This window comes from Temnothorax curvispinosus, unplaced genomic scaffold (genome assembly GCF_003070985.1).
Source record: "Temnothorax curvispinosus isolate PA1 unplaced genomic scaffold, ASM307098v1 QBEX01017878.1, whole genome shotgun sequence".
In the NCBI taxonomy this organism is placed as follows: domain Eukaryota; kingdom Metazoa; phylum Arthropoda; class Insecta; order Hymenoptera; family Formicidae; genus Temnothorax; species Temnothorax curvispinosus.
Window position 1 is genome coordinate 107,437 of NW_020227658.1, and position 25,411 is coordinate 132,847.

The window sequence follows — 25,411 nt, forward strand, 5'->3', positions numbered from 1 at the left end:
TATTGATGTGTATCGGTTGCGCTAGCCGACCGAGTCCTTCAGATGCTTTGACGCTAGAGCGATGATGCTTGCCAACGAGCCACTTCGCTCGCTCCATCGTTTACCGCTTTTTATGAAAAGAGAAATTTCACCCTCTCTCACCGCATTTAAATTAGAAAGGGGGCTCTCTAAAGAAGTAAAGAATCTCTTTCCAATTTTATTATTAAAAGTAGAGAGTATATGTAGATGATGTGATATTTTAAATTCGTAAAATTATATTTAAGGACTTCTCTGTTAGATTTTAAACAATATTTTATATTCGTTGTTAAAACGCTATCAATATTTTGTGTGCAATATAACGTATAGTAAATTCAATCGCATTGTTAAGATAATCTGTCGAAGTGGGCCGATAAAATGGCTTTTAGTTATTTATCTGTTGAAAACATTCCTAAAACGCTTTCAACAATATATATCCACCAGAGAATGTTTAGTACTCGCGTATTGTTCGAAGCTATTCAAGGTATTTAAGAATCTAAAAATTAATCAAGTATAATAGTTTAATCACTCAGTAACACGATGTAGCTAATTATTTGTAATTTTTAATATTTCATCTCGGACTCCAAAGAAGTTTCAAAATTTACGGATCGAAATCCAGGCAATCCCGATTTAATAACAAACGATTATCGCCTAGAATCTCGTCGTTGCGAGATTTTAGCATTGGACAACTCCCAATCCCAGTTTACTCGGGATGATCTCCTCGCGGTCCCTCGCACCGCATTCCAGCCGGACATATGGCCTGCGTGTTTCGACCGTCCTTCGCATTGCGTCGTACGGAGAGGAACGGGGTCATTAGCTACGCGGGGGTAGTCGGAATGGGTCGTGGGAAATCGCTCGAGCAGAAACTACCACCACCGGCGCGATTCTGATTTTGTTTTCGAGAGGGTCCCAGTCGATCCATCACCGTTGCTCTTGCTGCTTTAAGCTTTGCTTAACAATAATGTCTCAACGTAGATCGTTCCGATTAGCCAGATATCTCGGTAAACCGCGCCACAAACACGATTTTTTACGTTTGCGAAACACGCGATAACATCTACGAGGGTTGTGTCGCCAAACGACACTCAAGTGCGTGTGTCTGGGTGATTTAAAGGGTTCGAAGGACTTCAAGTTTTTTGAAGAGAGCTGAGAGCAGCCTGGGGCGTCGCAGCTGATCGTGGAAAATCGATGGACGATTGAAGAAGATTAGCTTTCGCCGCGTTAAAACTGTATATCCATTGGAAGGATACGACCAGCGGTGTATCTCGTTAACGGACACCGAGATCTCGCAATCTGAAAGACTGAGAAACGTGAAGCAACATCGGCAAGCGGCATCGGGGTTTTCGGGCTGTTCTCGACATCCGCGCGTGTATATCTGCCGCGAACAGTGAGTCCGATTAATCGTCCCTGATCGTCCCCCATAAAGCAGACACTTGTGGAAGCAGATATACTCGCGTATGATGGAAACGCGAGCGCCGGCGGAGCCGCTGGAAGAAATTTACGGCAACCGCGGGGAATCATCCGCCTCGTCGAGCACGGCGAATCATCTGATATTTGCCATCAGATAATGCATAGCCGTCGCCGATAATGGAGCGCGAATCCGGCTGAGAATCGCCACGCGAAGCTGACCGTTGCAGCCGAGAACGGTTCGCCGAACATCGATTGGCTCCGGGCAACCGAACGAATCCAGAATCCAGACTTCTAGACTCCTTCCTGACCCGACGATCGAGGCGATCGAGCTAATATCGGACGCGTGCAATTACATCTGCGGGGAATCCTCTCGACCGCCGTGATTTTCGATCCGCGGCGACGGAGAAGCGCGAGAAATTGGAATGCACGTAAAATTGATCAATGTTTCATCTTTCTTGCCAATCGCGTCGGTAGAGCAACAAGCAAACAAAATTGAGTCAGATACCGCCGGCAGGATGCTTGCGCAAGTATCGGGATATTTACACAAATTGCGCGCATCATTTGGCACGCGAGAGAAATAGAAACGGGCGTCTCTCTTTCTGCTTCCCGCTCGTTTCCGACTCGGTGAAGAAGGGAATAGCAGTCCCGAAGAAAGATCTTTCCCTCGCCCGGCGGCCGTCGGTGGAAAGAAGCAAGAAGCGCTTGGCTGCTAATGCGGACTTATTGGAACAACGGTGATTACCAGCTTTTATGCGGCTTGTAGCTGTTATCGTTACCGGGGAAGAAGATCGTTAACAGCGTCCGGAAATCCTGCGGAAGATTAATGAACGGTGCGCGGTCGGCGGAATAGCATCGCGGCGGCGATAGGGGGGATCCTAACTTAACCGATAAGGAATCGCGGCCGAGAAAGAACAACGTCGCGGGCTTCCTCGCGTTTTCTTTCTCTCTCTCCCTATCTCCGGTGTCGAAGCGATCGGTGACAAAGGCTTGATGTTGTCGCGCTTCCTGCAGGAGCTATCATCAGCGGACAACAGGAGTGCCGTCGCGGCGAAACGGAAGGAGGAGGGTTTGTGATCGTTTCGGCAGCGGGCCGATCGTTCCCGCGCCACCACAACCGATCGCGGTAGCGCGGCGGCGATCGCCACGATCGCCGTCGATGAGGGGGGTGGTGATGTGACAGCGGTGGCAGCGAAGGCAGCAGCAGGCGAAGAGATGACGGTGACGGTGACGCCGTCGACTTCCGACGTCGCCGACAAGGCGGTGTCGACGGACGACGGCGGCAGCGGCGGCATGGAAGTGGCGCGTCTCGAGGCCGTTCTCGCCGCCCTGGTGGAGACGAAGGTGGAGGCGATGAAGGCGTCGTCGACGCTCAGCCGACGTTCCGGCAGCGCGCCCGCCAGTCCACGCCGACCTAGATTGACCTCGACCTCGACGGCCTCCTCCTCATTGAACCATCACCATCATCATCACCACCATCACCATCATCATTCGCAACAGCAGCAGCAGCACAACAAGAAGAAGGGTCAGCATCATCATCATCAGCAGCAGCACCATCGCCATCGTCGCAGACGTCACGATTCCGCGCCCTGCGGAAGTGATTACCTCAACAACGTGACGGATCATCCTCAGCACAAGTTGTCTAACGGTAAGAGAGTAGTTGTTAACGATAACATAATCGACGATAATTGGTTTAAACTTTTTAAATCTCTAAACACAAAATTGAGTTTAAGTTTTGAATTTTTTTAAGTTAAATCCCTTTGCACACAAAGTAAGATATTAGGAGATTTTACTCTGCGTGAGCGAGTCTGAATAAAAAATTAAATATACGTTTAGTTTAGTTGAACATGAATATATTGTGATAAATAAAAATAATACCACATAGAGTTCTCTCTCTCGTCGCGATGCATAAGGATAACGAAAACATTTACAGGGTTAAATATTGATCAAGGCTGAGCGACATTCGCTAATTGTTTTCCTTTTGTTTGCCAGGAAGGGGCCGGAGAAGGGCCTCTGAAAGTCCTCGAAGCCCTCGAAAGAAGCGCAGGCATTCGAGGAGCCCAAATATTCTCCAAGGCGTCGTCCAAGACGTTCACGCCGGCCTCGATTCGCGCTTCGAGCTGCTCGGCATTGATGGCGATCAAGACGTGGCGCTAATAAATTTCGAAAGGGCTAAAGAAGTCCTCGGCGACTCCTGCGAATATCCGCGGCTGCACCGAAGTGCCTGCTACTTTTCTCAAAGCGCAGCTCAATTGTGAGTACTTAAAATATGATTGAACGCGATATGATAACAGTGCCAGTAGGACAAACTTTCGATGGATTTCGTAGGAAAAATCAGATTTTTCCTGGAGTCGAGTCACCCTGTCGAGATATTTTCTCAACGCTGAGAATTAGGACGTCGCGACAAAAACGCCTTCGCTAGGAATAAATCGACTTTAAATTCCACCAGAACTGACTTTATCCTCTCCCGTGGAAATTCGTGGAGCGTCTCAGGAAATCTTCGCATGTACTTTGGCATAGTTTCCGCATTTATCGTTTCGGTAAAGCTGCGTCGCCGCTATGTAACAAACTCTCTCCGTACTCGCGAGCCTTCGCTCGCCGTCTTCTCGTTTATACGGGATCACCAGGAGCGTGTTGCCGCGACTCTCGTCCTTCTTCCATATTCGATCGGCCGACCACGAGGAGAGAGAGAAAGACACGGTTTCGGTGAGCCAGCTTATTCGGAACTGGGTCAGCGTGGTGCGTGGTTGCGCGCCTCTGTCACATGCCGCTCTCGGCAAATATGGTTTGGCGGTTGAACGTTGAACCACCTGGGCGACAAAGGACGAGCGCGCCGTTGGAGCGTGTAATGAAACTGAGGAGATAGCCAGCGGCGATTAGCGATCACGAAGAGGCGTCCCGCGTATTTTCTTTTTTAATTTGGCCAAGCAATTTCAAAATCACACTAAAATCATAGGCGGATTTGATAACATTTGATTACGCGACATGAGACCTGGAAGAGATCTCTTATAACTGTTTTATATTGATTAATTTAGTACTGAAATCTCATGGTTTATCACATAATTTTAACAGTTTAGTACTTAAATTAACAGTTTACATTTAAAAATAATTTTTATTAATGATCCTAAAAGTATATTTTTGTATCGCAGATAAAAGTACATTTAATTAAGCAGAAAGATATTAAAAAATACAAATGTTTCAGAAATTTATATAAATTGCAATAATTCGTTGAAAAAAATGAAATATTTTTAAATTTTTAAATTGTACTGTTAAATTGTATTCTATACCGTTTGGTTAAACGTAATATGATGACAAGAGTGCCCTAGATATATGTTCAAGATCGTGGGATAACATATCTTGACAGTTATCAAATAACTGTCCGATATATCGTAAAGGCAATATGAATCAAAACTTTTTTTTGCACGAGAATATAGCTGTCAGAACGACTGATTCAACATCGTCCGACGTTTACTACTTGATACGGTTTTCTCTCGATACGATTAAATCTAGTATATCAATTTACTTTTCTCTCTTTCTTTATCGAATATCTCCTTTTAATTGAATATCCTGTCGACGTAGGTAGAGAGGCTTCTATTTATAAGCTTTTCGCATTTCTCCCGATAAACGTTATTAATAGATGAACTTTGGATATAATATATTTTTAATGCCCAGGAATTAACTTTATCGTTGCGTAAATGTAGAATGACGAAAAACGTGTATTGACGTATTCCGGAAGAATACAATTTCTCTTAACAGACGCGACGAAAAGTGTGCAAGCGGCGATAATGCTCGAATCGCCATTGTCTGACCACACGTCGGCTGTTATCACTACTTCGAATTTCATCCAGTCGTCCACAATGCCCCGACACCTCGGCTATCGTTTTTCCACTTTTCCGTCCTATTCCAACGGCATTTTCTAAAATTATACTCAGAGAGCACGTGATGGCCTTGCGTGTATGTGTATGTGTGTGACGTAGATAGTCCAACGATTGTTCTTTGTTCAGCTCGATATCGGGGTCTGCTTCTCTCGTTGGCTGTTGTGAACGCATATCGAATTGCTGGCCCGCTTTTCCGTAGTACGTTATCAAGCTTCGATGTGCAATAGAGAGCAAGTTGAGCAGTTTTATCGCAAATTCATCAAGTAACCTTGTTTGTTGCTCTATATTACTTTTAATACGTCAGCAAAACTATACATAGTTCTATCACACACACTATCTTTATTTTTATCAATACATTTTTAATCATTTTGTGTTGAATATTTTCCATATTTAATATCAAAGACTTATTCACAGTCTACATTTTTATAATATATAGTAACAATTAAAACTTTTTAATTAATTTCGAATTTTAGTTTTAGCTTCAAGTAGCTTTGAAATATAAATATTGCGTGAAAATTATAGCTACATTATATGTAGTTTATTTTCATGCATTTACGTTTAGTTTCTCAGCATTGCAAAAGCACTGATCTTTGCAAGTTTTTATTCCTCTCGTGCCGTTCAACTTTTTCTCTCGATGAAAAATGGGGAAATAGCCCTAATTCGAAGTTTCGATTGAGAGTATGCAGTACACAACAATGCATGGCCTTTCTGTCGCCGCCACCCGCGTACGGCAAACAGCAACTCCTCGAGATTCATGAACAATGCAGGTACCACGATGATCGATACTCATTCGTCGTTCGCTTTTTTTCGAGCCTTTACAATTGATGCCAGAATCAGAAATGTATTCCGATTGTTAAACGAAGTGCGAGTGAATGTACATTTTAATTAACGACGTTCTATTATAGCTCGAGACGTCTCATTCAGAAAATGAAATCTCATTATACAGACAGCCTGAGAAAAGACGAAGTCAGTCGATTTCTATTTAAACAATCTATTTTTCAGAAATAGGTTTGTTGAGAATTTTTTATATATAATTTGTAAATTTATATTAATATTTATATTAACATATTCTGTTATTAGACGAGTTAATTAAAGGGGGAAAAGTCTATTTTCGTATGCCCGCGTGAGATACACAAGAAAAATGTTATTTTTCAATTTAAATTAAACGTCAGATGCAGCCGGAGTGCTGGCACGTTTCATTTCCGAAACGGTATTGATCGAGAGTAACGATTCGACGAACAATGGCAATAGTCCACGTTGTGGGAACAATAGCTCCGTGTATTATTCCTGCGGTTTTTGCACGTGTTGTTTCAAAGCAAATCGTCGACCTCACTCGAGGTTTCCAAGTATAAACTTTGATTGACGGAGAAGAATCCTTGCTGATCCTCTCTGATCTACTTTCAGAAAAATTCATTACGACGACGACGACTACGTGGCGTTGAACGTAGCCGACGAGCTGGAAGAGGAGGAGACTCTAAGCGGACCGGAGAAGGTGGAGTCTCAGGGAAGGTATCACCGACCACGAAGAAAGCGCAAACGTAAACGACGCAAAATCGATCCCGTCGGTCCGGACGAGGAACTCGTCGATCCGGAGGAACTCCCGCCTCGTGCACGATGGACGATCGTCGCGACCGCTTGTCTTCTGCTCGCCATGTCGTTGCTTCTGGTCGGTGTTACGCTGCGAATGGCGCCTATAATTGACGACATGGGTGAGTCGATTGCGACGATAAATCTCTCGTTCTCAGTCAAATGAAAATCGAGCGTTGCGCATTTATTGCATTTATTACATTTAGGGCCGATTGTTCTAAACTTGTTGGTAAACTAACTAGTAGTTAAATCATATATATGTCTTTGTTTATCCTTTACATTAGACAAAGATATGATTTAACTATTAGTTAGCTTACCAACAGGTTGGAACAACCGGCCCTTAATAACACATTTCTGTACCTTAAGGGTAAAGAATCGTATCTTCACTTTTTGTCACAATGGAGTTGATATTTTTCAATATACCAAGAGCTTAAATTGTATAGTGATAAAGGGTCTTATGTCTATTATTATTAGTTTCTAAAATACAATGAAAAAGTCGTGTTAAAAATTTTCATAGTTCTTTAATTTTAGTCAGGTATAGCGTGTTATTGGCAGTTGTGGTATTAAACATGTCAGTTCCTTTATTAAAAATTACTTTATGAAAAACTCAATAAATCAAGTTACTATTTTTATTTTATTTTATTTTATTTTTGTTTTATATATAAAAAAAGGCACTATTTCGCTATTTAAAACTTTAAATCTTGTTTTCTCCGAATTCATAATGATGGAGATACAATTCTTTACCTCTAAAGTACAGATTTTTATTGTATAATCTACTTTGTTTTATATTTTGTAACCAGTTGCGTTGGCACGATCTTTTTCTTCTTCTTCTATTAAATTTATGGAAAAGACATTCGAGAAGATCTCTTAGAAAGCATTCTATGCTCGATAAACGCGTTTATTCCCTGGCGATTTTATTAGAACGCGATAAAGCGTACGATTTATTACGCACTACGGACTTTTCACGAGCGGAAAGCCATCCAATGGTTGACGTGATGCGTCCGAAAATAGTAGCTAAATAGTAGCGCGGATTTATACGTTTGAGAACGTGGGAGAAAATCATGTCGGATTACCGGCGTTAAAATATGCAAGGCAGTCCCGAGGGTGGTAACCTCCGGATGAAGTTGCAAAGCATTAATGATTTAATGCATCTTTATTATACAATCCTGTTGGAGGAACGATATTGTCGCTCAAGCAGATTCGATTAAGTGCATTAGCAAGTTCTCGCGAATCAAAATTTGATTAATCCTCTTATCATCTACCATTTGCAATTTTGTAGTTTCTTTCTTGTACATTGATATTAACTCTCTCTCTCTCTGAAGAAAAGTTTTTATTATTATATTAGTGTTTACAATTTGTACATTACATATATAGAACAATTACGGGTTATTCTTTTGAACATTTCTGTAATTTGAACCATGCCATGCGGATTAAAAGAGTTAAAATACTGTATGTACAAAAATCTCTGTCATGAAACATCTTTCTAATTACTTCAAGTGATTTACATAATTTTTTAAATTATGTCTGATCTATCCAATTTTCATCGAAGCACTAATATAATTTTACAAGTGCACAGTATTATAGGACTAATTATGATGAAATTAACGTCCTTGAGAATGTGTGAAGTGACACAAGGCTAGCGTTCGGTGATAATTTGGTTATGGTAATTGGCAGGTTAATTCCGATGCGACAACGGTTCGGTCAACGTCGTTAGCGGTTTCGTGGTGGACGTTTACCTTCCTGAAAACCACAAAACCGCGTTTCATCGTACGCTAGAGGTAGCGAACCGTCAATGGTTCTGTAAACCGAGGCTTTCTCCGTGAAGGGAAGGAGGTCTTTACCAATTAGCTGGGTAGCTTTACGTGCAACGGCGACTGATGATGACACTCCAGAATGTCGCATCCGACACGAAAGTACGCTGCTTCAAGCCTATGTATAAAGCTGTAAAGCGTGCAGAATACATACGTACGTGCAATACACGAATTTCCACCGGCACAAATAAACCGTATGCAGCGTGCGAGGTCGAGGGCGCTCCGCGTTTCTAAATTAAAGGCGCGCACGTCTGCGAATCCTCCAGTCAGCCGTCGGATTTCCGCAGCTGAGCCACCTTGAGGCTCGCACTCGTCGTTCCACGGTCGAAAGGCTCTCGCCGACAGTCGCTTTCGACAAATGTGTGTCGTCGTCTTAGCGCGCGCGCGCGTCAGCGACGTGTCTCGCTGATCCAGAGTGTCGTTGATCCTGTTGTGACGACCGAGTGCCGCAGGATACAGGATGTTATCCCGCAGCGAACGCGATTATAGTTGCGTCGGGTGACCTTCCCGTCGTGGTCGTGGTCCGGGATCGGGAGAGCACACCACGCGAGAAATGGAATTAAAGTTTTAAGACCAGTCTCTACACTTCCGGGTGTCCGGGTTTTTCTCTCTTGCGATGTGAAATTGTTAGAACGGGTCTACGGGAATTAACTCTCGTCTCTCCTCGAGAGGAAACAATTTCCTGGACATCCGTGCTCGAGAGCAGTAAGGCAAAAATAAAACCCGCGCTTTCGTGGAATCGCCGGCGGCAAGAGCAATGCGATTTTAACGCTTCGAGATTCTAAAGATCGCTTAACGGCCGTTAAATCGCTGACACCAGTAACGATTATGCGAAATAAAAAAAGTGGGATTATTTTAGAGATTAATTATCGTCGAGATGAAAAATTTTCCGGAAAATCTCGCTCTGCGATTGGAGAGAGATAGATGTTCAGATAATATATTTAAACACTTTGTTGCCTTAATGCCGTAATAATAATGATTTTTATTTATTGTAAAACTTTTTTGAATTTCCTTTAGACTATTTATCTGAATTCTGCTGAAATGTATTAAAATTTATATTTTTTAAAACTTTTCCTAGCTATCAGCAATATCCGTTTCCGATAGAACGCGTCAAAGTGCGGATGACGTTGTATAAATACACCATCGCGCGCGAAATCAACAAGTCAGAGTCGATACTGGAACTTACATGGTTCAAACGATGTTTCTACGTCGAGAGATTTGCGGAAGCGGATGTCATCGTGTGCGGCAGGTCGGAAGCGTTGCGGTATTATTGATCCAAGGAGATAAGATTATTAATCTCTCCTTTGATGATTCCCGACACAAACGTTTAATAATATTTAGCATCGTAGCTAATAAACTCCCAGAAAGAAATCGCGGCAGAATGATTTTAAATCGTGCGCGAAATTAATTTTTCAAGCATCACACGAAAATTGTGAAAATTAATTTTTGTACATCTCTTTATCTTTTCACTCATACTTTGACAGTTTATGCGATTTCAACATTTTCTTGCCATGAGTACGTTTCTCTTGGATAAGAGTATAGGGGTATTCAAATAAGTTAGAGTTTAACGGTTTGACAGGTTATGTCGGGTTAAAGTCGAGTAAAAAGTTAATTTTTAAACTTTTAACCCAAAGATTAATGTGATAGGTTAATGAGTCACTTATGTATTTTGCATAACCTTAAAGAGTAGCGCGCCCAAAGTTAATTAATTAACTTTTTACTCGACTTTAACCCGACATAACCTGTCAAACCGTTAAACTTTAACTTATTTGAATACCCCTTATGAATTATTATTAAGCAAAGTTTATAAATTTCCCCGCAAAATGTCATGGGATTGTTAATCTTTGTGAGATCGTGTCGTAAACGGGAAAATTATTAATTGCAGGCTGTATAAATATCCAGCGATATTTGTGTGTCGTGTGTTTACATTTAAATCAAATCTATTGTGGATTTCAATTATCTTCAAATGTCGTTTACATATATTTATATTCATATATATATAAGTATATACAATATCGATTAATTCTGAGTTTTTACAAAACGCCGGGTTTCAACAGTTAAATGTATTGGATGTTGTCTCATGCTCAAGCGGGGAATTGTTTGCAAAAATGGTACTGTATTGATTTGCACCAGATATACACGACGTTCCTTTGTGTCCGCTTTGTCGACGCCAATATCTAGAACATTTTAATTGAATATATATATTCTTCGTCGCACAGATTTGTAACGTTTATATTTGCCACAATTTCGAGAGTAACGTTCAGTCATTCGACATATACTGTTGCGTTATCATTGAGTTAAATAAAATGATAAGCTTAACATTTTTGAAAAAGAGTGAGATACACTCTCTTTTTATCTTAATGGATATTAAGTAGTTTATACTATTAACTTTAACGTTCCTGAATTTATATTCACTTTTTCTTTAACATCCTAATTATAAAACATCTCTTAATAATATACATCTGATATACGATACGTTTTTAGACTATTTTGCAGACACATTTAGTCTGTTATACCGTTTTATAGGAAGGAAATGGATTAATTTAATTGTTTTAAAGCAAATTCAACTCTCGCTTGTTGGACGTACGCGAATTTGAGGAAACACAGCGAAAGATAGCTGTCGAATGTCTATAATCATTGTAACGTGATCGGCAACATTACCAGGCCTCGTATTGATCTTAAATTCGCAAGATGACTGTCTGCGCGCAAATTTCACGGGAAGGTATCTCGTTTCGGCGATTTACAACATCGCGTTTACATCGTTTCGCGCTCAGAACCGAAAATCAGGTCAGGCCTGAACAACCGCGGTCTGATTTTCGCCACCGTTCGATTTTGACGTAGCACGTCATTAAAGGTACGGATATAGAGCGATCGTCATTGCTGACATTTGGTTACACCCACAACTGCTGCAGTTGATTCATTACGATCAATTCCTCGTCAATCATGCGTTTTACGCGCACTGGATCGAGTGATCAATCAATTAGCGGTCTTTAATTACTTCCACCTGACAATTGTATGTTAAATCCTTTGAGTCAATGCTCGAAACCGAAGTCCATAATCCCGCTTCATATATACATTTCCCACATTCATTCGGAACTCGATTGGAAATCCGCTCGTCGAATTCTCAGTTTCAAGTTAACGTCCATCAGGAATTTATTTTATAATACCTATATATCAGACGGCAAATAAAGTTTTACATTTATTCTTCATATAAAACCGCGCGTATTAAAGTCGACCGGTGGCATTGTGACTCTTGTGACTCTGACGCGTTAATGCCGCATTGCTTTTACATCGTGCTCCCGCGTAAAATTGCACTACGAAGTACGTGAATTTTTTATCTCGCTGTCACGGCGGGCGGGCGGGGGAGAAGGGAGAGACAAGTGAAATGGAGAGACCAGCGGGGAAGGGTAAAATTTTTAAAGGGCACTATATGGCTTATTTCGCAAGGTCGTAACGCTTGCCGGCCATTATGCTTGCACACAGGGCGCCTCGGCAATATCGTAAAGCAGGGTGTATCGATCTTGTGCAGTTAGGAGATGACATCTATCGCACAAATTATATACGCGTCCGGTATTTGCATAACGCCGGGCTGCGACAATTCGCGCGGCCGCTGCGTCGTCACGCGTGATCAGATGACACCTACGTGTCATCGCGGAACATCGTAGATGTAGACATGAACTACATTTGGGACGCATCACGAAGAATTGACGCGTTGTCATCGTCTGAAATGATAATCATTTACGTTCTCGCGACTGTGACTGATTGTGAGTATTTTAGGAATTCGAGCCAACTGATAGATATTGAACGCGCGCACAATTCTCAATTAAAACATGTATTATATATAATTTTTTATTTATTTTATACTTTTACAAAACAAGTTTTTTTATATATCGATACGTATTATCCATTTACTCGGCGAGGCTGTTGATTAGAGGGAAACTATCGCAGTTGTAATTCGCCGACTTGAAAAAGGGGGGATCGTTCATTTCATGGATGAGAAATTTGATATTATGCCAGTTTCGAATGCAACGATGTGGTGTATAATATAATGTGGGATAATCCATTTGCATTTGGAAAGTGAAATTTAATACGACCGTACGTATTTGCGTATTACTATATTATTTTGCGGAATCTGATTGCACTCTTCTACGTCAAATAATCTTTCAGTTTGGCTCGCGGACCACGCAGGTGCGAACGCATTAGAATTTCCAAGGCGTGTTTATATATCATTTTCGACATATCCTGGCCGAACATCGGCAGGCAAATCCGCGAAACGGTTTTGGCAGAGAGATTTAAACTTCTTTCGCATTTTAGAGGATTAAAAGCGGTGGGCCGTAAATACTCCCGTCGTAATTTGAAAGCCCTCGTGTGTTCCAGCGCTCCTCGGCGCATGGATTCTTCAAATTGCTCGAGCGAACGTCGCAGTAATGTTATCGGTGTGTATGAAAATTTCATTTACGAGGAACTAGCCCGGATCTCACGCTACAGCGGCGCCATTAAAATAATGCGATTTGTATACGCGCGCCACTTGGCGCATCGATGTCGACAAGTAGTATAATTTTCCGCTTATGCAATGAAATTTGCCCACCACCCGCACACAGACCGCGTACATATACGCTCATCAGAAGTTTTGACGCCCCGGTGTGTGTGTGTGCTGACGTCAAAGCGACTTCGCGCCGAAACAGGGTCAATTTCTTCGCTCGATTTCTCAATTTTTCCACTCATTCGTTATTAAGAGGGAAATGGAGAACAAGCGATTTCTTACGTGTCCGCGCAGCCAAGCAGTCGTTGGCTGCTGGACCGCACGAGTAGTCCATTAAACAAACGTAAGTTTCGGACCTTCCAGGACGCTCGCACTTTGCCAGTTTGTGATCGATCCGTGCGGTGAATTGGAGCGTGACACCTCGACAGCTCATTGTCTCACTCTGTGTGCACTTATACTTAACGCTCGCAGACTGAAGGTAAAGATGCGATATATCATCATGATGGATACTTTTCTATATCTCCTCGCTCTGTGGTAACTGAAACAAAGAGCAATCTGTGAGATTTACTGCGAGATGCAGTGGGATATACGATCTCCACTTCCACCGCACTGTGGCGCAATTTCGGTAAAAGAACGCGCCGGTAATCTCCTTGTTATCCTCCACTTCCTTTTCTCAAGTTGCTGGGTTAATAATCGTAAAACGCTGGCGGGAAGAATTTTACTTGCGGCGGTACTGCGCGTTTAGTCGTCGATGCCAATCGCGATTTTCGAAGTGACGGCGAAACGGTCACTCCTGGCGGAATTGCATTACGTGCGGTTCTCGTTAATTTCGACAGCCGAACCAAAGTCGAAACTCGCGCTGAAATTAGATTGGATAGGGCATGTCGTTCTTCATAACAGACCAATAAAGTAAACAGCAATTGGCAAGTATATCGCGTACCTGTCGTTGAGAAACAGGACGGGTTTAAAGCGAAAAATTTATTTTTCCGAACAAGGCTTTCAGGATAGGTAAGAAATAAGCGTAACAAGGTGAATTTAATCACGATGAATCTCGCGAGAGGTAACATGGACGTTTTGTATATTGATTTCAATAATTTAAAAGAGACATGAGACTTTTACACGCAATTTCGATTTAAAAGCTCTGATTTATTTGCGCCTAGAACTTGTTTTCATGACTTTAACGATACATATATACCTACGCGTGTCAAACTCGATAATTTTAGATTTACCCCTTCTGCTCCCTAGAATGGAAATGTTGACGTCCGATGCGTGCAGTCGTCGCGCTATTTCTCATCCCATTCTATTCTCTCAGGCTTCCGCAGCGAGCTCGACAACTCACGCGTGCGCGCGTGTTCTCATCTCCATTCATCTGCACCACGGATTGAGCGACAGGACGGTCTCATCTCCGTTGACGCTAATACCTCTCCGTCTGATCGTAAATCTATCGTTCCACACAGCAGCGTTTAGTTTATTCAGAGTCACTCGCGTCGAGAAACGTTTTCCCTTGGTCATCAGCGTATCCATCGTTGTCGCGACAATATTTCCCTTCGCACAAATTTCGGACAATGTTGAAACAGATGCCTCCTTTGGCGGTGTACAGTCGTTGGTTTATTCAGACTTCAAAGTTTGCGGTCAAAGCCTCGAGTTGCGCTTTTGATTGCGCTTTTGAAATGCACGAAACTCGGAAAGCGGTTCGACCATTGCGGTCGATCTGGATGGCCTAACAGAATATTTTGGAGGATAGAATTCTCGCTTTGTACAAATAAACACATCTGACGTAAATAAGTCTGGCGCAGGATAATTTCGTGTCTCTCGGGTTATCTTCGCCCGTGAAAAAAGAAGTATACGATTGATTATTTTTTACTTGTCATCATAACATACAATCTGTCATAACATTGTCTACAGCATTTTCTTTCGAGATAATTACGACAGAAGCAAAAAGAGAGAGGTTAAAACGCCGCGGCTATAACGACGATTAAAATAACATAGGTCAGGAATTTTAACGTCTCGCGCGTATCATTTGATATCCGTACTTTTAAAAGCATTTTTTCTCGTAGTACTTTTTTTTCCACGGGGAAATGTCGGATTGCAATATGCGCGCGAGTTCCATTTATTCGGACAGGAATCACTTCTTTCGGAGTATTCTCGCTTCGATTCGCGAGCTTCAAATATTAGTCCTCAGTTATTGCACCAAGGTAGAAAGCTGAGCTCTCATTATTCGTATGCTTTTCATTCGAAAATTGTAAGAGCTTAAAGAATCTGAGAATTTCATGTCTGAAATATATCTACGATTTTTTTTCTGATAAATGTTTTATTAAAAAGTATAAACATATTTAAATTACTATTCTTTTAATTATGCTATAAAAAACACTAGTTTAGAATATACCGTTTTGCAATTGATATGTATATATATCATTTTAAAAGTATAAAAAAGAATGATACAGATTTAAAAACATTTTATATCAATTTTTAAAACTTTTTTTTTTATTATTACGTTAAAATTACAGTGAATTTATTATTATTTTTAGAAATGACTTATAAACTTTACTTATTAATTACGCAAAAGCTAAATCGTATGTTAATTAATCACGAATATATTAGAACTTGATGTATATGTATGATTCTTGGTTTCATTCCGGAGCCGTGAAAGCAATCTACGATTCATCTTCTTCCAAACTGATTCAGCATTTTTGCCGTTAAAATTGTCGAGGAAAAATCATCTTAGCTTTAACATTTAAAGTCAAGTTTGATACTCGTGGCCTTGAAATCAGCTATACAGATTAAATTCTCTTTAAAAAAACATTTTTTTCACACTAATGTAAAAAGTTATTCGTATATTATTTTAGTTTAGGAAAGATTAAGTCAAAATTTATAACACAAGGGATCTACATTAACTTTTCAATAGTACACTTACATGTATCAATATTAAATTTAAATTCTTTGAGAATCACTCGCGCCGAGTGTTACATCTTTATTAAAACTTTTATTATAACGGCGCTGCCGTATTTTAAATTCCTGGAATAATCTCTATCGCGACCCGAATGACGTAGATCTAACATCGATAGGCACGAGAGCCTAGTTGGGAAATTAATGGACCATTGCCGTTAGTAACTGCGCGGATGCGCAGCATCCGCAGTTTCGGCGGACACTATAAGTGCCTGTATCACCTGTTACGCCTGTCATTCGCTCTTCCGCGCATCTCCGATATCCCGGGCGTTATTAGCTCCTTCATAGCATTCGCCATATATTTCGCTGTGCTAACATCTGTAACCGAGCACCATCGATTACCGGTGTCTGGCCTTGCGCGAGGAGATCAATGGGAAATTCAGCGCGCGCGAGACGACGCTGCATGGAGTCAATCTCGAATGCCGTACGGCGACGAGAAAAGTACGCCGGGTACGACGAATTGAGTGAAATCGCATTTACGGTCTCAAACATGATCGCCCGAACAATTTGTCACACAGGCACCGCAGAAGTCTTTCGAGTCGAAATGTCTGTAAATCTTTATTGTCCAGCTTTACGGAGCGCGAGATTTTTCATTCGATTATGCGCTCAATCAAGGTGGATTGGGAAAGGACGAAGGCATGTGGGAGGGGAATCGGACACAACAAAAGGAATCCGTCGATACCGTTAAACTTAGTTTCCGTTTCCGGATGCCAATTTTCCAATCCCACATCCCACGATCCCGCGAGTATCGGAACGCGGTAAATCGAAGCCGGTAGTCATCATTAAGAACACTTCGCCGAGTCGATGACATGCTTCGGTCGCCGGCCTCTCCGCGATAGATTTCGAAACGAGAGAGAGAGAGAAAAATTGACGGCCCCCGCCATTGAGGCCGTTCATTTACGCCCCGTCCATTCTGCGAGGCGAACCCGTCGAGGGTCCGTCGAAATCACTTTGCCAAGGAACCTTTGCCAAGGGACGGGCGAGATATCGATCGTCATCTTCGTTCTACACGCCAACACGACGATAGTCAAATAATTTCAGCCGCCCGCCACTCGTGGGTGGTGAGTTCTCTAAATATTTGGCCGAGTATATTTAACGGCATGCACGTGAAAATATGTGTGTGCGTGCGCGTCGCACACGCGGGTTTTGGGACGCGGGAAAAGAGATACAGCAGCGAGCGGATCGGCCGCGGCGGTGCCTGCTGAATCTACGTCGCTAAAAATACGCGTCGCAATAAACTCAAGGGTGACGTCTACCACGCGGACGTATCAACGACGTTTTTAGCTGTCCTTCTTCTTCTTCTTCTTTCAGAACTTTTGTTTTTTCTCTATAATTACCGTTCTGCAGTGCTTACGTTTTTTACTCGCCGCCGTAAACTTGGGTTAATTTCATCACGGCACCCCCATATTCTCGAAGTGTAAAAATAAACACGAGAGAAATAAAAATTTTCGATAGCGTTATCTCTAATCGTAATGAGGTACTTTCAATTTACTCCGATTTTGTCTCCTCCGCTTGAGATGCTTGGTGGCACTTAATTGGAGCGATAATAATTTAGAATTAACGCGTATAGTCGTGTTCATTGCATCAACATTTGCTTTTCGGGCGGGTTTATTATAATAAGATACTCTCCTGCATAACATAACATTAAGGATAATTAATAATAACATCACGTCTTCGGGTTCAAAGTCCTAAAGAACCAAGGCCAAGAACATTATTCTGATCATCCGCATTGTAGTTATACAGTTTAATCATCTATTATAAAAGATTTCAAAGTCGTTCTGATGTTTTCGAACTTGAAGTTATTTTATTTTAATTATAGATAATTTTAATATCCGCATCGAATTTTATAGAGCTCGATATGATAATAAGCGTCCTTAATCCGTTGACGAATCTACGGATAATTAAGTATTTTTACATTTCCTCGATAAAATAAGATCGTAGATAAGACCAAATAAATTCGCTGACAAATATAATGCGATTCTGGTGAACATCTTATGCATGGGAAGTGCTTATACGGCATTCTTGCAAGAATATTCGCACGCTGCTGACGTTCGTAGAAGACGCAAGAAACTGTTCTATCCTACCGAGATGGGAAAACCCGTGAAAACCGCGGTCGATCTACTTTAATCACCCTTTACGACGCGATATAAATAGCTTTCAAGTTATTTATCACCTACTCTCCATAAAAATCTTTTCCCTCGGCCAACGGCGGGAGTACGACTAAAGTTTCTGCGCGAAATCAATTCGTTATTTCGAGAAATAATTATCCCCGAGCTGATAACGGGGCTTTACGAGTGTTCGATTCTATAGGGACAATAAATGATGGATAACGACGACCCTCGCGTGGGAAGGCACGATATGCATCATCGATAATGTGACAGGATATGGATCAGTTATTTCATAAGTGTCAGACTTACAAATCCCTCGCGGAAAAATTCATCTCTTAGTGCGAGCCCTCAGTCAAATAAACATAAAGCAATCGATGGCGAAAATGTGACGATGAAGAACGATACCCTGGATTTCTCGACGCGTTTCCGAGGCCATTAATTCACCCGCGATGGATATTAATAATCGGGACGATCGGGATCAACGGTTAAGTGCCGCGTGCGAGAGGATAATTCTCTACGTGGACGATTTCGCGGCGGCGACCGGTCAGGATTTGTCGTCGGGTTTCTATAACCGTGCCAAGGATGTTTACGCGCTGCCCGGCGAACCGGATGGTACACGGACAGGTCATCGTTCCAGTCTGTATCCACCCACTCTCGACGGTCTGGGCTTGCAGCTGGACGATCGTTCCGGTCTTTACCTTCTCGACTCCGGCGATAGATCGCCTTCCCCTAATCTGCTGTACTCTCAGACGAGCACCCCGCGACGCTCCAGATGTAGTTTGGACGTCGATCAGCGTTCCAGCAGGCGTTCCAGCATGTCGAATCGCTCGAGGACGAACAGCTGCGGCAGACCGACTCCTTTAGGTAGGAGATAAATTGGAAGATGACCGCGAATAGAAGAAAATGTTTTGTTCCTTATAACTAACTAAAGAGAAATAATCTCGAATCAATATTGCCTTTGCAGAGCTTATATCTAAAATGTTTCTTATATCTAACATGTTTCATGTCTTTTCTCGACATCCAAATGTAATCGGATAAAATATTCGACTTTCTCAACTTGATGCGATGCCGTAGCTCGAATGCATTAAAGAAGTATGGAACATATCGCGTTTTGCTTCGAAGCATCCACGAAAAGGATTATCGCTTGTATCGATCAATTTGTGTGGGCGCGCGGAAGACGCTTTAACATTAATACGTGACGACGACGTGAAACTTCAGGAGACGATAGAAGAGCCAGCGTTAGCAAGAAAACCAGGCCACGAAGGGCAAGTACCGCAGTTCCTCGAAAGGATTCCGTCCGCCCAATAAAGGTGGACGTCAAGCAGACGCAGAAGATAATAGAGGACACTCAGCAACTCGAGCAAGCGAGGCGTCATCGACGAATCGCCATGATTGTTCTGGGAACCTTCATCTTTCTTCTGGCAGCCTCGGTGCTGGTGGTGGTCATCACCTTGACGCAAAGCAGCTTTTTGAATCCTGCACCCGACAGCTCGAAAGAGCTGACCGAACGCAATCGTAAATCATATGAAATATGAAAGTTTGAATACTAACTCCGAATCATTGAATATTTTTATTAGAATACCGAGATCATTGAAATTTAAGCTGTATTCAAAGCCACTAACCACGACCCTCCTTATCCTTCGTCGTTTTAAGCTATATATAAATGGTGTTTCTTCGCAGTTAATTAATTTTAGCTTGCGGATTTAACTTCTGTAATATAGTTTCACCGCAACGCTCGATAAGGCTAATTTGAATTTTGCGCCACTTCTGATTCACGAGCGATTAAACGATCTAACTCGCCGTCGAAGTTAAGAAAAATTTATCGCGACACGGGAAGAAAGTAACATAAATCTATGTAGTCGTTGTTCGCTCGTATTGAGAAAACGCGCGGGGGCGCGAGATGCTAGTTTTACGTCGTATATCTTCGAGAAGATAAATTTTTCACTTTACTTACCGGTATTCTTATCGTTTCAGTACGAAAGGAGAACGAGGAGCTGCTGAACTCGCTGAACAGAGATATTTCCGTGCCCGAGAACGTTACGGCGCCTCCCTAAGACGAGGTGAATTCTTCCGGACGGAAATGCACCGCTCGTCCGTCGATCTCGATTTGCTTCAGCCACGCGACACGAGAAGTCTCAAGCGAGAAGCACGATGACAAATTTCACGATGGCGGACAACGTCGTTTAGGAATCAACATCTCCACTGCGTTTCGTTTTACGAAGACGTCCGGGCGATTCAGGGGAGAAATTCCGAGACGACGCGATGGTGAGAAAAATCGAGTAGGTCTCGGATCGGCAGCACGCTCCGATTAGATGTAATTTTAATGCATTTTAACGCGAAAGAGACGCGTCCCTGTATACGACGTACATGTATGTCGCGGAAACGTTATTTGCGACGAGCTCGCGAAAAGTCCGATCGCGACATTCGATATACCATGTTGCGTCGTCGATTGTATTGTTGCCGCGTTTCGAGAACGTCGCGTTGGTATATATATATCTCGTATCGATGCAGATTAGGTGCTTTCAATTCCAGCAAGCTTCGCCAATAAGGGCTCACTTCGATTAGAAACACAAAATCCAGAATACAATCTGAATTATTCGTGAAGCTCGGTTAAATTGAAGCTTAACAGTAACGTAAACTTAATAGTAAAATTTTTATTTGATTGAATAAATACGCTTCACATCGAATTTGGGGCGATTTCTAACGTGATCATTTATCTTTCATTAATCAATTCAGCAATTGTCTATGGTATACGTGACCTTTCGTGATAAATGCGATTAAGAGCGCCTGATCTGCATGGAAGTGAGCTGTAATTTTTCAGGAGCGCGATTACGATCTTTGACGAGAGCTCGCGCAGTTTTGTTGCGAAATTTATTCCGACGATAGGTCGCACACCGAATGTGAACAACGAAGGAACGATTTAGAAGTCACGCGAGAGGATGCGGTGCCATAGACGTGGCATTTAGCCGTCCGTCTGTCGGCGAAGAAATCGGCCGGTGACACGAGACCTCTCGTCTATTTCCTTCCTCGAATACGAAAGGATGTACATACGTGGCCCGAATTAGATATACGCGTGAGAATTGATCTGCGCGTGAGTATCAAACACGCGCTTCGTGAATTTTACGCGGACCCGCGAGAAATCGTATCGTTCAGACAAAGGACATAGGATGTAGATTCCTCGGTGCTTTTTTTACATGTCTTCCAGGACGAGAAAGGACACGAGCTCAACGAAACGGGGGCTCTCGGGCCGCCGATTCCTCGCGCTGACGACGGCCTTTGGACGTTTTCGTGCGTGTAGAAAGCTGTACATAAGAATGTTCGTTATTAACAGTCGTTTGTAGTTACGCGCACCGGGAAGATAATCGAGATAAGGGCCAAAATTGTTGTTGTCAATTGTAAAATAACGTGTCATAAAAAGTGCTCAGATTCGCGCGATATAGGTAGAAGAGAGGGTGAAGAAACGGAGCACTATTGGCAATCGATTAATAAAATGTACGTACCTGCGTGTACGCGCGTGTGTACGTACACCTGTACATTACTGTACGAGTAAGGATGCAATTCACGCTTTGCACGAAACAGCCCAAGTATTTTCATTCTCTTCACTCCGCTATAATTTCCCAGTTCGCTTTGTGACTAATTGCTTAAAGTTTTATCGGATATTTTTCGCTATGACGACGGCGATTCAGCAGAAACTTTTTTCCGATACATTTATTCCGTAATCCCTTTCTATACGAGCATGGAAAATACATATTTGCCGAGCATAATTCGATCCTATAAATCTTATATTTCGCAACTAAGCAATATCTGTAATTTATTATAGCGAAATACGCGAAATGTATATATATTCTGCGTGGTCATAAATTTATTAAATTTTGTACAGGAAACCATCTATTATTTTTATATATACGTCATCGCTACTCGCAGTGAAAACATTCTGAATTTTTATCATTGAGTTTTATCGTTCCGTTTGTTCTGCTCGCGATTGGAATTATTTTAATTTGAAACGTCAGGTCGAATCTGATGTCGCTGAAACGGATGACGTCTCTTGTGACAGGATCAGCGATATATCGATAAAATAAAATATAACTTTCCATATATATGGATACCGTTTATGTACCGATAGATGCAATCAGGTTTATGCTGAAAAATAACCGTCATATTTGGCAACAAAAGTTCTCTGTGACACAACAGAGTCCAATATTGCTAAGGTTGGGAGAAATTTATAGGAATTTCGTGGAAATCTCTCTCGTTCACGAAAGCCTTTCTCGCGTTGAATGCCAGCTAAATTGAATCGTTCAGATTGATATATGAACATTACTTTTTTTAGAACTACGACATTTATTATATTGTTTCTCTTTTTAGAACGCGAAGCGTATTAAGATGTAAACACAATTTTCGCTATATGCCATTTTTATTTGTCTTTCTACGAATGTGATATTTCTCGTGAACTAATTTCAATTAAAACGTATCGTTTTTCGAGGAGCTCGGCCACAGTTTCGAATTTCTGCGAGTTTGCTAGTGATTATAACGCTACGGTTAACGCGAGATGACTTTTTCTATTTGACAATGAGATAATGTACGATAACGTCTATAAATACTGGAGTTTACACGCGCATATATGTATAATTAGTCCCTAATGCCGTTTCCGCGATGTAAAATTAACGCGGTGCGGAATATCGAGCGATTAAAAAAAAAAGAAAATATCGCAGGCGAATTTTAGAATTTTCATGATTATACTTGTTACCAGGCTCACACGTATACGTCGTATAAGATACGCATATATCTTCGAAATATTACGATCGCGCGATATAGATCGATCGCAATGAGGAGCGGCAAGAAGAATTTTCTTCATCTTTCGCGACCAATCTCTTCTACTCGTCAATTTTTCTGTCCTGTGTGCCGAATTAATGCGTCTCTGCGCTGCTCCGTTTCGCTGTCTATTCCTAAAGGTAACCGTCCTTGAAAAATTATGTTTCACTGCGAAAACCATTGTATTATACTTCGCCGATCGCGTGTGATATCCTTTGCTCTATTTAACGACGGGGCCGATGCAGGTTCGATCGATCGCACACATCAAATGACTGTGTCATCGTGGAAGGGAGATCAGTTTGACAAGCACGTTCGCGTCGCACAATCAATCGGCAAACGTAGTCGCCGATCTTTCGCGATATCGCGTAAGTTAGAAATTATCGATAATCGGTTTGTCGGGCTTTTTTTTTCCTAGATAAAATCGGCGCTCGGAGATCGTTACGTTCGAATATGGCGCAGCCGATCTCGCTGATAAGCTTGTCAAGGTAGTCTTAAAGCAGCTCACGGCCGTAGATCTCTCGCCGGAAATACCTCGGCCATATAGTTCTCGATCGCCGATCGACTCGGCGATTCGGAGAAACACAATAAGTCGCTACATGCGTGCGCGCGGTTGCGTAAAAATCTTTTCTATAAAGATATTTCCCTTTTTTACCTATAATTAGCAATTTCTAGGGCCACTTGATAGACGTTATATAGCGGATCTTTTTTCCACTTGTAAGCCTGTCCTCTCGCGACGAGCCTTCACTCCCGTCTTCTTTTTTGCATTACGCTTGGAGATCACTTGGCCTAACGCGAGAGATCCATTTAATAAACCGAGCTAATAAATAGCTTAGTACACGCGCGCTCGTGGCTTTTACCCGGGTAGTCTCGAAGAGATCCCACGAGGGCGAATTCGACGGGGGTACGCTCATATAGTGGACGTTAGGAATCTCGAGGACAAGCCGAGAGAAACAAAAGAGAGAGAGAGAGAATTATTTGCGCTGGTCGCTGGTTTTTATTTCCTACGACACTATGATACCACCGAGGATACGATACAATCGCGCCGACTTTGGCATTTGCGTGACGATTAACGACGAACGCTCCCTTATTGTCGAGGTCGCACCGTTGATTAAAATTTAAGCCCCCCTCCGAGATACACGAGATGCGTGTGCCAAACCTGTGCGTGTGTACAGTACACGCACTCCAGTTCTCTTTGACAATCATAGTGCCGATGTGAGTACGATACGCGATTGTGTGTGCGTTTTTACGAGAGAGAGAGAGAAAGAGAAGGAGAGGGCATTTTCTGCGTCGCGCAGCGCGGCGTGGCGCGTGGCTCGTTACACGAGCGACAAGCCCCACTTCAGTCAGGGAGAAAACGGATTGTTCTCCGATCGCTCGGGATTGCCGAGCAGAAATGACTCTCATGCTTCTCGTTGCTTCTTACTTTGTAGCTTCGTTATTGCGCCGGCAGCTACGCGCATCCGTCGGCGGAAAAAATGTGTTCGCAATAAAAAAAGAAGATGAGGCACCGATAAAACGTACAAAATTTTAACTTCATCTACAGTTCCGAGTACCACCAGGTACCGCAAACAAGAGATTCGCGATTGTAAGAGAGGCACACAGCTCAATATTATCGAATTTCTCGAGAGAGATTTCAAAAATCTAATTACATTGAATAAATATTTTCTGAATGTTTCCATGTAACATTCGCGTAGATGATAATGCCTAAATTTAAAAATGCGAAAAGCATTCGTGTAATTATTTTTCGTGCAGTAAGAAGGAAAACTTATATCTTTAGGCTTAACTTTTTATCCTTCTATTACGTCAAAACCTTTCAGTTATTAAATATATACTGGAAATGCACCTGGTAGATTTGAAAACGATTATTTTTCTTGTTCATTTTTATGACGTGAGATTAAACTCTGTAAAACAATGCATATTAAATAAGAAACCGATTTTGCAGTCTGGATACAACTATAAAATATGCCACGCAAATAAATCTGCGGTTGTTTCTTTCTTTTTTTTTCGGTAAAATTGGGCGACGTGCGTAACGTTAAATAATAAGCGGGATAAAAAGCTGTGTGCAAGGTTTCATCTTGTCGCTCTCGTACGCGAGGCACGCGTGTTTTATTCAAGGAAAAAAAAAGAGTCACGCGAGTGGTGTATTCCGGGCACGCTGACGAGATTTTACGCGAGGGATTGTAGTAGTAATATAATAATCTCGACCACGAGGTGTGTATCATAGCGAAGCGTTGTGAGATGTTACAATGAATGAGATATTATAAAAAGAAGTTTATGTTTCTATATTGTAATAACGTTTATGTATAACGAGATTATTATAATGCAAAAATATACATACTAGTTGTCCGGTTTGCGGTCGCCTCTTTATTG

At 42.0% G+C, this 25,411-nt stretch overlaps 1 protein-coding gene across 2 annotated transcripts in view; it reads left to right on the forward strand.

Moving 5' to 3' along the window:
- The window catches only part of LOC112467912, a 28,454-nt gene extending 3,062 nt beyond the window's left edge, over nt 1-25,392 (forward strand). Inside the window, exons 2-5 of one of the 2 annotated variants that reach the window (XM_025036826.1) lie at nt 991-3,067; nt 3,412-3,673; nt 6,702-7,006; nt 20,207-25,392. In XM_025036826.1, the coding sequence (XP_024892594.1) occupies nt 2,635-3,067; nt 3,412-3,673; nt 6,702-7,006; nt 20,207-20,286 (1,080 nt within the window). In that variant the 5' untranslated portion in view covers nt 991-2,634 and the 3' untranslated portion in view covers nt 20,287-25,392. The remainder of the gene's footprint in view (nt 1-990; nt 3,068-3,411; nt 3,674-6,701; nt 7,007-20,206) is intronic. The other variant, XM_025036825.1, reaches the window with a different exon arrangement.
- The last annotated feature ends 19 nt before the right edge of the window (nt 25,393-25,411 follow it).